This window comes from Drosophila pseudoobscura, chromosome 3 (genome assembly GCF_009870125.1).
Source record: "Drosophila pseudoobscura strain MV-25-SWS-2005 chromosome 3, UCI_Dpse_MV25, whole genome shotgun sequence".
Taxonomy (NCBI): Eukaryota; Metazoa; Arthropoda; class Insecta; order Diptera; family Drosophilidae; genus Drosophila; species Drosophila pseudoobscura.
In genome coordinates, this window is record NC_046680.1 from 8,892,572 (window position 1) to 8,904,647 (window position 12,076).

The following is a 12,076-nucleotide window of genomic DNA, read 5'->3' on the forward strand; positions in this document are numbered from 1 at the left end:
TAATACTATATCATGTACATCAAAAGCAACTGTAATTCTCTTTCAGGAGTCCCACAACTGTACCAGAGGAAAACATCGTTAGTACCGATAGTTTTGCAGCCCTGCCAGTGACGTGGAATGAAAGAAACGAAGAAAGCCATACGAACACGAAGCCGAGGCGAGCACGTCAAATATCACTTCGCCTCTTCACTCATATTTTCCAGGTCAGCAATCGTTTTTGGTTTGCTGTTCAATCAAAAGTTAACAATTATAAGGAATGGTGAGTAAAAGCAACTGAAGTGGAACGATTAGTGACTAATTCGGAATTCAACGCAGCCTGCTCCTGCTAGTTCAACGTCCGTCGGCAGCGGCTCACGCTCGCCCAGCAAATTGTCCGCGCCACGTAGCGCCGGAGCTGGTGGTGGGAGCACGCTGAAGCAGCGCAAGACGACCAGCAGCACCACCGCGGCCAGAAGCCGTGCCCCTGGTGGAGCCGGTACTGGTGGTATGTGGCGTTTCTACACAGACGACTCCCCCGGCATCAAAGTGTAAGTCGAGTGACCCCCAGATTTATTGAAAGATTCGCCAGCTAATTATAATCCGTTTTCTCTTTACGTGTGTTATAGTGGACCCGTTCCCGTCCTGGTTATGTCGCTGTTGTTCATTGCTTCCGTTTTCATGCTGCACATTTGGGGCAAATACAATCGTTCTTAAGACATTACGTTCATAGCCAATAAAATACTTTCACCTCAACGAACGTGAGCACTGTCGACGTCATCATTTCTTTCATACCGAAACAGCAGCAGCAGCAGCCAAAACATGAACAACATTATTATCTGCATTCCGCTTGTTGAGGCATTGGTGTGTTTTCCACATGAAATTATTATTACCTTAAGCTAAGTTTCTTCCCTTTCTGCGTCGTTAAAAACATGAACGTAATATTTTCAAAATTTGCTAACCCTTCGTCCTGCAAATCTCGATCTCTCATGATGAGAGCTTCCGTAGTTTGCCGACTAAGAATTCCAATCCACAATTTATCGTGGTCGAGTGCATTCGAAATTCCGCGTATAACCGTTGCAATTCAAAATTTGTAAGAATAAACAAGTGTTAAGAACAAATAAATTTTGTATTAAACATAAACAAGTAGATCAATTCAGTGGGTCAGTTTCCTAGACACTGAATCGATGTGTGGCCCAAAAATTGATGTTCCTTAAAGTATGTTGCCACCGGCGCTCCCTATGATCCTGCCGACCACACAGGAGGCAGCCCGTCCGAGATCGTTTTCGTACCGTCTTCCATACGCCGCAATTCGTCTCAATGTATCCACTTGGCAGTTTGGTTCAATCCAAAGTTGTATCATAAATATAACTATAGCTAAAGCTACTAAGGTTATAAGACCGCTAGAGTTCATCAATGTACAATATCAATGGTATGGTATGGTTTTAATATTTGGGAAATACTTACTATTTTATGTAGAAATTATTGACGATTTTGGAGAATTCAAATTCAGTATACTGTATGGTTAGTGGTGCTGTCAAACCTTTAAACATATTGATTTGCTTTCTGAATTAGATCCCAGGCTCTTCGGCTCTGGCGTTTATCTACCTCCGCGTCATCATAAGTCCAGCGTTAAGTTAGATACTAAAGGTTAGTGGTTAAAAATTAAACAATCCCATTTAGCTATAATATTGTTGTTTTCAAAAAAAGCGCCGATAAGTTCCACAAATACCCAACTACCAAGCAGCCCTGTGCCTCGATAAAACCGATGGTGTATTTACGGTATATCGGTATATAATGGCATATTTTGCCAATTTCATCAAGCTATTTAATTTCATTTTCAACGTTATATAGAAATCCAATAAAAGCAAATTTTTAAATTATGCCAATCAATCGTATAAAATTATATGGGCATAGATAAAGGCCCGGTTGACATTTAAATCCTTGTCGCTCACATTAAAAAAAGTTCGATTTGGCGCGCACCACTCGGTATATTTTGTTTTTCGGTGCTGTTCTGAGGGTCATACTGTAGAAACTGGTTTTCGCCGCGCTCCCATGTGGTGTTTTTTAGTGCTAAATGGTACTTTTGTCTTCTATTAATTTAATTTTCAATTTTATATAAAAATCCAATACATGCAAGTATTTCGAATAGGCCAATCATGTATAGAATTGATTTATCAATCGTACAAAATTGAGTGGGCATGGCTAAGTGTTCTATATAAATAGTATTATTCAACGGAACAAAGAATATGAGGAATTGGTCGTTTTTTTTTTATTCGCCGCAGTTCGCCCCAGTTCGCCGCAGTTTCGCTTTAGCAACAATGAGTCTCGTTCCATACACAATGTTGCGCATTCCATACACACTGTTGCAGCAACATTTACTTGAAAACCGTTCTTTGGTCAAAATAAAATACATTAAGGTAATTAAAAGAAGCAATCTTGTAGAAAATGCATTTATCTATTGGATAAAGCTAAGTGGGCATCTATAGCTTGAAATATAGGCAATACCCGATTCGCCGCAGTTTCGCTATTGCAACAATGAGTCTCATTCCATACACAAACATGTTGCTAATTCCATGCACACATACCCTGGGGGAAATGGATGTTATAGAATTGTGAATACATATGTTTGTTTTCCAAGGCTCAGTAGGTATCAGGATCGAGATAAATATATACAAGATACTAATGATACACATGAATAAGTCAAAAACAAATCAATTTGAGAAAAGGTCTTAATAAATTTCGTTTGATCTACATATAAAATTAACGAAATAGGGTGCACAAAGGCCTATACACGCATTATGTCTTCAAATACTAGCAACATTGCAACTGTTTTTTTGTTGAACTATTTTGCTTAAACCTTGTTTTAGTCAAAATACAATAAAAGCAAGGACTAAAAACTAACCAATTGTGTAGAAAATGTATTCATCAATGGGCTAAAATTATGTGGGCAGGGCTAAATGTTCTATTTAGCTTGTAATATTCGACGGAATATGAAAAACGAGGAATACGTAAGAACTTGAATTCGTCAGTATATTTACGGTATATTTTGAAATGATTCGGTATATTTTGGTATATTTGCACTGCGTGTCCGCAGTGTTGCCATTTTATTCTATTTAAGGCTAAATCTAGCTTATTTGAAAACGGAAAAGCTTGAAAAATTGGCGATCGTGTGAAATGTGTAATTGTGGTGCAAGGATCTTATAAAGGAGCTTATTATCCAACTCAGAGAAAGGTAAGCTTCAATAGGATTTGATATTAAAAATAAATAATAATCTTCTGTTTAATTTCAGGCTTCCAGATAATTTGGAGACATTGGAAAAACTGCACGTTTTTGCAGCAGAAAATGTACTCGAACATAATAAACATCCTAATGATCTCATTTCCATATTGGAACACTTCAACTATAGCAATATAGATGGAATTCTTGCCCAATATGGCAAAATTAACTTAGTCCCTTGGCAAAGTACAGATAACACTATAAAGCTTTGGCCAGAAGTACTGACTTATAAAGATGCTGGCAAAAACAAACCTCTTGAAGAAATCGCTTTATTTGCAAATTTTAAGTCTACCGTGGTCAAATGCTGCCATTGAACGTGTAATCAGTCCCATAAATATCGTTAAGACCAAGCTTAGGAACAAAATGACTGTAAATCCTTAAACTCAATATTAAATATAAGGTTTGATTTAGTAATATTTAATTGTCTGATGAATACGACTATAATTCTTTTGAATTTTACAGATATGGATTGCGCCGTCATGGCAAATGTTGCCACAACTAACCATTACCGGAGAAATATTTAAATTTAATACTTTCCAGCGATAAATATACCGATTCGAGTAATAGCGAGTTGGATAAAATAATAATAATGTATATATCTATGTGTTTGTTTTTATTTTTAGCCTATTTTTGGCCTGTTTTTTTTACAATTTTTAGCTTGTTCTAGCTTGTGTTTTTGTGAAATCTAGCTTATTTTGACGCTCAAAATCTGGCAACACTGCGTGTCAGTAAAATTTTCGTCGTCGTGTCAAAAATTCATCAATCTATTAATTTAATTTTCAATGTTATATGGAAATCTAATAAAAGCAAGTATTTCGAATAGGCCAGTCAGGTATAGAATTGATTCATCAATCGTTAAAAATTATGTGGGCACGGCTAAATATTCTATATAGCTAGTAATATTCAACGGAAGAAAGAAAACGAGGAATATGTAAAATATAACTTGACCTCGTCAGTATATTTACGGTATATTTTTTAAGTGAGACGGTATGTTTTGGTATATTTCTGACGGATCGATAGTCCTCGGTCACACTGCTAGCTCCCGTGTTTATATTATTTTTTCTTTTCAAAATTTTTATTGAGCCGCGCTGGTTGTGTTGCTGGGAAAGAAGTGAAAATGAAATCGTTAAAGCATGGTAGTGAAAACGCTTTGTTTTATGAGATGAAAAAAAGTTAAAAAGGCAAAAGGATTGCAGCAGGATTCATGGATTGAAAATGGGTATGTAGAAAAATCTGTGTTTCGTGTTTGCACGAATTTTTTGATGAATGTTCTATTTTCCGAAGAGTCGAGTGCCAGGTCTTCGGGCCTGGCATTCTTTTCCTGTGGAAAGAATAAGAACGGCCAACTGATATATCATTTCACCTAAATAAATGCGTTAAACATTCGAATGGCAATTATACAAATTTACATTTTCTTAGGTTTCTAGGTATGAGGCCGCCTCAACACGTGGTCCGGTAGCCGGCACAGCTAATGTGAAAGGTAGATACCCCTTGCTGTGTATAATGATTTAGAATTTTGTATCTGATGATAAGTTCAATCTGAACAAAGTGCTGTTGATTTTCAACTTAAAACTAAACCAAAAGGATTCTGAAAAACAATTTTATAAAGCAATAACCACAAATTAACCATATGAACTTTAACCTAAATTATTCTTCATTTTAGGTCAATGCTTCAACATGGCCAGAGATCTGGAAATATATAATGCAGAGGTAAGTTTCTGCTCGTCTTTTTTTTTTTTTGGGTCGAGAATGTGATGATAAGTTCAATCTGAACAAAGTGCTGTTGATCCACAACTTACAATTAAACCAAAAGGATTCTGAAAAACGATTTAGTTCAGAAATGTTGTGAAAACCCAGCCGGAATGAGAAATTAATGCATTTTGTCTTTCGTTTCAGCCGCACATGTCAGCACGCCGACATTTTAGTTGGTCATTCGATCCGGAAAACGTGACTAAGGTATGTTCTTTTATTTATTGTATTCAATATTCATTGCATTGCATGATGATAAGTTCAATCTGAACAAAGTGCTGTTGATTCACAACTTCAAATTAAACCAAAAGGATTCTGATAATTAAAAATAAACCTTTTTCTGATTTAATACAAAACCGAAAATGGAAAATAACCTGGATTATTTGTTTTTTTTTTTAGGTGCATTTCTTGATCAGCCGCACTTCAATCGTATTCTATCTGTCAGATGTGGCTTTTGGGTAAGTTGAACAATTGTTGAAAAAAATATACATACAACTTTTATGTGATGATAGTAATTACCGTATGATTTTATTGATTTAAATCTCCATGGCTGCAATTATTGCAACTGATTGTCTTTCAAGTCAACGTAAACTATGTATATATTCTAGCGATATTTTATTAAATAGAGTATTCATTTGTATTTTTAGTGACGATCCTCCATAATTTAGAACAACGGAGGAACCCCAATTCATACCATAAATAGAAGGTAAACATCATAAGTACATACAAATATTTGATGAATTTTGAATAGTATGATGAAAGTAATTACCGTATGATGTTTTTGATTAAATCTCCATGGCTGCAATTATTGCAACTGATTGTATTTGAAATTCATGCTATTATTACCATGCTAGTGATATTTTATTCTAATGGATTCTTAATTACCTTAAATTGCAGTGTGTACCCCCGTTGAAAGACGTCTGAACTACGAACTGGTCTATCGAACAGATATAACAAAAAAGGATCATGAAGCTAGGTAAGATTACAGTCTGTAAAGCTTGGTTAACATATTTACATGATGAATACCTTTTATCTATTAACTTTCGTTCTACTGAGTAGAAAATGCGGAGAAATTTACCTGAATCAACTAGACCATCATATTGATGGGAAGACCGAGTTTATATGTGATGTTTATAACAATTTTCATGTCTTCTTTACAGTGTTGCCTTTATCCGAAGTACCCTGAAGACTTCAAAGTATTGCATTGCATGTGCTGGTAGGTTTTCTACTCGTTTGTTTTACCTTAAACTCTTTAAATGATGTTACTTCAGTATAGTTCATTAGAATCCCACATGTTACAACGTTTTCGAAGCTGATATTCTCGTCGAATCAGCTTCTGACGTTCCGCTATAGCAAATCATATTAATTGATAAATAATTGCAGCTCCGTTGATTTGCTCTATACCAGTTGATCAGATTCAGCATAATATATAAGGTAAAGTTTTGGAAACTTAATTGAGATTGTTTTTTGCGAAGCGTTTTATTTTGATGATATTCTAACTCAGGATTCCCTCTTCTGAGTAGAACCCTAAACAACCATGCTGTTCACTTTTCGCTGTCTGAACATAAAACGCTTAACAATTACAATTATTTGCATGTTATACTTGTATGATATTGTTTAATCAATCATTTTACATTTACAGATTGATTTATAACTACTGTCCTAAGGATACTACATTTGCTTGAGTTTCACATATATTTTAAGGTAAATAAATCCTTGAAGTTGTTGTTTAATAACTATGATTTTTTGATGAATATCCTAACTCAGGATTCCCTCTTCTGAGTAGAACCCTAAACAACCGTGCTGTTAACTTTTCCCTGTCTGAACATAACTAAATGAATATTTGTGTCGTTTCTTTGATACTGGTATTAAACTCTGAACTATTTATTTTATTTGCAGATATGTTACCTTTCGATCAGGGATCGATCTCACATTTTGTTAGTGCGTTTGTTGGCGTAGTCACCAGACAACAGGAAAAGACCTCCTCCCATCATTAAAACAACAGAGGTATATTGTGCTTAAAGTATTCTTGGTACTCTTTTGAAATGATGAAGAAGCCCTTAGTGGTTTTTTCTTCTTAGAATCTCAAACATCATGCTGATTTTGTCTTCTTTCCCCAACTGATTACTCATTTCCATTAAGAACTTGAATTAGTTTCGAAAGCAATGTGCTAATTATGTTATCTCTCTCTTCCAGGTTGTTTTGTTCGAGAATAAAATGCATAAAATAAAATTAAATTGAAAATCAAATATAATAATCTGCTATATATTGAAGGAATTGAGATTTGGCCTATTGTGGGGGAAAGATTTTTTCTGCTAAGATTTTATGGCTCTGCCGTTGGCATAGTTTTTTCTTGGGACACTGTTTGCATCGGTCTTTTTATTATAATATTAATAAATTATAAATGGTTACGCGACATCTACACCTGAACCATATACCCACTGGCGGCACCTAATGTTCGGCGTCATTTCATAGCCAGGTGGTGTATTTATAAATGACATGTAGAGTACAATAATGTGTATCATTTTCTTCAATGTCTGGCAACGCTGACGCTAGAATAAAAGCTGGTTGCTATGAGATTCTGACGGTGATTAACTTAAATTTTTGATTACATTTTAATGGAATTACGTTTTAATGCAATTTTCTGATTATAGGTCACGTTTGTGGGTACGATTCGGTGCAGAGGACTTGGAAGCTAAAAGGTTACTCCGAACACTCAACCCCTTCGCACGCACGCACTCACTTTCCTCTGGGTAGTCGGCCTTCTTTGCATTTTTAAAGCACCGCGCTGGCAGGCATCAATTTATCATGCTGTTGTGTTGGCCATATAAGCGGAAGTTGTACAACCCAGCACTACATGCCCTGCCAGCCGTATGAGCAGCAACAATACCATCAGGAGCAGGCAGCCGCAGCGGCAGGCACGAGATGGAGAAGGAAGTCGAAGACACAACCCCACTTTCGGGGGGCGGGGGATGGGTGTCACATCTATTTTCAACATTGTGCACACATTTCATTCATTGAGTGCATGTCGGGCCCGAGACCGAGACCAGAACGAGCATATTTACAACCATATAGTAAGAGACAGAGTGCAAGAGGCACTTATGCGCTTTTATGAGATTTTATGGGACATTTAAAAAAGACAGTTGGTTATCTTTTTACTAAGTTGATAATTATCTTGTGGGTGTATGTGCACGTGTGTGTGTGTGCAATCAAAACGCAATGAATTCAATTGAAAATTTTCCATTTCTTCTTCAATCTGAAGTTATTTACAGCTTGACTCCAGTCCTTCAGTACAGGGCGGGGAGGGGGAGGGGAGCGAGCGATGGAAAAGTGCAGCAATTGGGCAGTCGTCGAACTTTTTGCACTCGATATGTGACGACAAGGACATCGCTGTGCTTTTCACTCGCCTCCCCGAAACTGATAAAGATAAGGCCAAGGAGTCTGTCGCCGTCTCGAGCTTCTGGTTCTGTTTCTGGTTCGAGTGTGTCCTGGAGGAAACTTTGTCGTCATGCCTGCCCGGCCCGTATGGCCCGGCGGTTTTTGCGGCGAGCAGAACCAGAACGAGAGGAGTTGACTAGTATTTTTGTGACAATTTATTTTCTGTGCTCTGGCTGGCATTTGCTTTTCAACAAATCGAAAAACTATTAAATTGGGCTGAAAGCCAGAAACTAAACGCAAAAGAAGATAAAGTGAGAGAGAAAAACGTAGCAAATATAAAAGAAATAATGAAAAAAAGAATGTATGCTTAACAAACTATTGATATCTGTATACTCTTTTTTGAAAGATAATGAATTTATTTTGGGCATATTGCACAAATTCCAATTGCTCCAAATTAAGGCTTGCCTTTTGGATCCACTTTCATTCTTCAGGTTTATGATATGTATATGATATACAAAAGGAAGACCTAGCTTCCATTCCCGTAGAGATAATTTCACATGATTTGTGTGGTCTTCGCCCCCATACACTTCCAATTTGGCCAAAGGGGCAGCTCGAGCTCCACCTCAGCATCAGAGACTTCGCTGGATGACAGTCGCGCAATTTTTCCCCCGCCTCGACACATTTGATTTGGCTGGCAACTTTTCACCTCGGAAATTCTCCCGAACAGAGTGCCACGACATCAAGTTAATTGGACGTGCAGTGTGGTCATGGCCAGCAGGAGAGAGGGGAGCCGTGTGGCAAGTGTGACCCAGGCAACGGCAGCCTCGCTGTACACCTGCCACAGCGATTACGATCTAAGCAAACGGTTTGGACGCACACAGAAGGAAACATGCACCACACATAGGAGAAAGGGTCAGATGGATGGAGCTTGGGGCATTCAACAATTTTCGAGACGAGCAAACAGACGTTAGCACATGGGTGCGGTTATCTGTCGATCTATGAATATATAGAACTTGGCACCTCTTTGAATCCGAATACGAATCCGAGTCCGAAGCCACTGCAAAGTGGGGCCCAGACCACATCCCAAGGCAGGAAGAATGGATGTGCCAAGGCGACAAAAACACTTTTCGACTGACACTAAACTAATTAAAAGTTTCCCTGGCTCTCAACCCATATGGCTATTATTGGCTTACAAATTGTGCATTGAAATCACGTAAATGTCGGAGGCGCAATTTAATCAGCACAACATCAGAGAGTGCGGCTGCTAAGCCGGAATTAAATTTAGCAACATAACCAAATCAAAAAAGGGCCCCAGCACCAGCACCAGCACCAAGGCCAGCAGTAGACCCGGACCCGGACCCGGACCCGGACCCGGACAAACGTCCGACCACCACCCACAAAACAACCCGTTGTCAACGGCACACCGCGCCCAGAAACGAACACAAAATTTGCACGCAAACTACGTGACTTCAATGCCTCAGTGCGGCTGAAAAAAAGAAAGGTGCACGGCTATGTCTGTCCGTGTATCCATGTATCCATGTGGTTAGCCACCAATGGCTTTTTTTCGGGTCCCGTGCACAACTTTTAATCCCTTGCACTTTTGTCAATGTCGGGATGCCGAGATAGAGTCAGATTTAGATTCTGTGCAATGACAAACAATACAAAAAGAGAATGAATCGGGCACAGGCACCTAACGAATAAGAAACACCCTTGATCTCTTCTCAAACCCTCGTCCTTGTGGCGTGTGGTCCGGTCCATTCGAGGCAATCCATCCATCAATCGCGCAAAGTGGACGATTTTAATGCCCTCCACTGGCCAGATCCGATTCTCTTTGAGTGCCCCGTAAGCACATCAGAGGACAGCAATTGTTTTTTTTCCCTCTTTCTTCTTTCGGATATAATCGGAATTAACTTTCCGTTTTCTTTGCTGGGATACGGCAACCGTATGCTGCATCGATTAATTATAAGTGTAAGGAATATATGATACGTGGTTGAACGATCACACATTTTCAGTACCAACCCTTATCTTAATATCTGTTTCTGTATCTTTGTTTAAGACCGACCGACCAGCCCAATCCAGTGGCAATTCCTCTTGGGATAGCCTCACAGCTCGTACTGTACGTAAGGGCAAAAAGGGTACAAACAAAGGCGAATGGCACTCTGTTTGGGAAATAGTTTTCCACCACAATGACATTTCTGTTTTCCCCTGTGCGGTTAGTGGCTGGGGCACGGAACGGCACTGCACGGGAAGATGGCCAATAAAATTAATTGATTTTGGGGTTTCTTTTTTACTGCTGCTTGTTCTGCTGCAGCTGCAGAGTCTGATTTCTGCTTCTGTGACAGTTTGACCGCATTTGATTGACACTCTAGGGTCTGCTTGGAAAGGGTATTCTGTGGGAAACGGCCTGCTATCGGGTAACCCTTCAGAACCTTAATTAGATTAGCAGTTGTACACAATGATTTGGATGGTAGCTGATTTGGTTTAGAGGCTAACAAATGTACTCGATCCAAAGCAGTGGGATTTTTAGTTTGATCTCAGATCTGTTATCAGATCTTCCAACTATCCCTGGCCCTTTATTCCCCCCTAAACACTCAATAAATATTTCTGCTAAATAAATACAAAATAAATAACGTTTAATTGGATATACAACACAGAATGAATTTCATAATTGTTCATGTATTGCCTATCCTTCGAATGCAATGATTGGGGAATGTCGTTGGGGAAATCGAACAATTGTAAATTGTGAATTGTAAACGTAAACGCTTTCAACGGTTTTCCCTGTGCATCTGGCATTGATTTCCATTTTCCATTTTTATTAACAACCATTTAAGTGCAATGAAGTGAAATGCGAGAATACTCCGAGTATATATACATAAATATACGTATATATATACATATATATATGTATATTCCTCTAGTGTTCGTCCCGGATTTCGTTTTTATGGCGGGGCATAGTGTAGATGGCATTTCATGGCTGATTTAACCCGGCACCCTAACAGTGACTACTGCTCTGCTGTTCTGCGGTTCTGTTCTGGCTGTGACTGTGGCTGTGCCTGTGACTGCGCCTGTGACTGTGCCTGTGACTGCTCCTGCTGCTCTTGCCACGGTTATTGCAGTTGTTATTCATTCATTTTTTGATTCATTCGTTCCCTCGTTCTCTTTCTGCTTAAGCGAGGTATTTGCGGACGGCCAAGGGTATACTGTATTCAATCTCTTGTGGGGGCTATCGGAGCCCCCTATCCTCCCCCCTATCGGAGTACAGCCTCTGCTGTACTGTCATTTCCTTTGGGATGGTTTTAAAAGTGACTGCTTTTTTCGGTACTGTTAGCGGGTATCAGACAGTCCGAATATCGACTTTACCATTCCTACTTCATTTTTTCATATGTCAGTGGCGTAAATGAAAACGCAAACGGGGCGTATGATTAATGTGGTTTACATATGAAAGCGACTCTGTCCTCTGCCCTCTGCCCTCTGCCCTCCAGCCGGCACTCTGTCTTTGTCTGGTTTTGGTTCTGTTTCTGTTGCTGTCTCCTTTCTGCTCCTTCTGGGGGCGACTGTTGTTGCTGCTGGCAGTGCTCATTCAATAATTTATTGCTGGCATCCTCAGCCACTTACAATGTCAGAAAAATATGCACGAAATATGCATAAAAGTATTACATGCAGGCGTTTGTCAGCCCCAGCAGACCCTTCCCG

At 39.0% G+C, this 12,076-nt stretch overlaps 1 protein-coding gene, 1 long non-coding RNA gene and 3 other non-coding genes across 5 annotated transcripts; all 5 read left to right on the plus strand.

The window, feature by feature from the left end:
* The first annotated feature begins 103 nt into the window (after positions 1–103).
* Sec61beta (Sec61 translocon subunit beta) lies at positions 104–751 on the plus strand. The gene is made up of 3 exons (XM_001360571.4): positions 104–259; positions 316–527; positions 606–751. The coding sequence occupies exons 1-3, from the start codon at positions 257–259 to the stop codon at positions 691–693; spliced, it is 303 nt and encodes a 100-aa protein (XP_001360608.2). The 5' UTR covers positions 104–256; the 3' UTR covers positions 694–751.
* A 3,549-nt stretch (positions 752–4,300) lies between these two features.
* Positions 4,301–7,282, plus strand: LOC26532406 (uncharacterized). The gene is made up of 12 exons (XR_001452132.2): positions 4,301–4,475; positions 4,676–4,736; positions 4,920–4,966; positions 5,153–5,212; positions 5,405–5,463; positions 5,653–5,711; positions 5,903–5,981; positions 6,166–6,221; positions 6,389–6,439; positions 6,648–6,709; positions 6,905–7,012; positions 7,202–7,282. It is a non-coding gene; the product is annotated as an uncharacterized lncRNA (long non-coding RNA).
* Positions 4,774–4,854, plus strand: LOC6898315 (small nucleolar RNA Me28S-Cm3227). The gene has a single exon (XR_053442.2). It is a non-coding gene; the product is annotated as a small nucleolar RNA Me28S-Cm3227 (small nucleolar RNA).
* LOC6898316 (small nucleolar RNA Me28S-Cm3227) lies at positions 5,007–5,083 on the plus strand. The gene has a single exon (XR_053443.2). It is a non-coding gene; the product is annotated as a small nucleolar RNA Me28S-Cm3227 (small nucleolar RNA).
* LOC6898317 (small nucleolar RNA Me28S-Cm3227) lies at positions 5,249–5,329 on the plus strand. Its single transcript, XR_053444.2, has one exon. It is a non-coding gene; the product is annotated as a small nucleolar RNA Me28S-Cm3227 (small nucleolar RNA).
* Positions 7,283–12,076: the final 4,794 nt, after the last annotated feature.

Excerpts from the sequence above, each read along its gene's own strand:
- Sec61beta (XM_001360571.4), top strand. Across the intron at positions 528-605 it reads GACTCCCCCGGCATCAAAGT|TGGACCCGTTCCCGTCCTGG; the intron begins GTAAGTCGAGTG and ends CGTGTGTTATAG.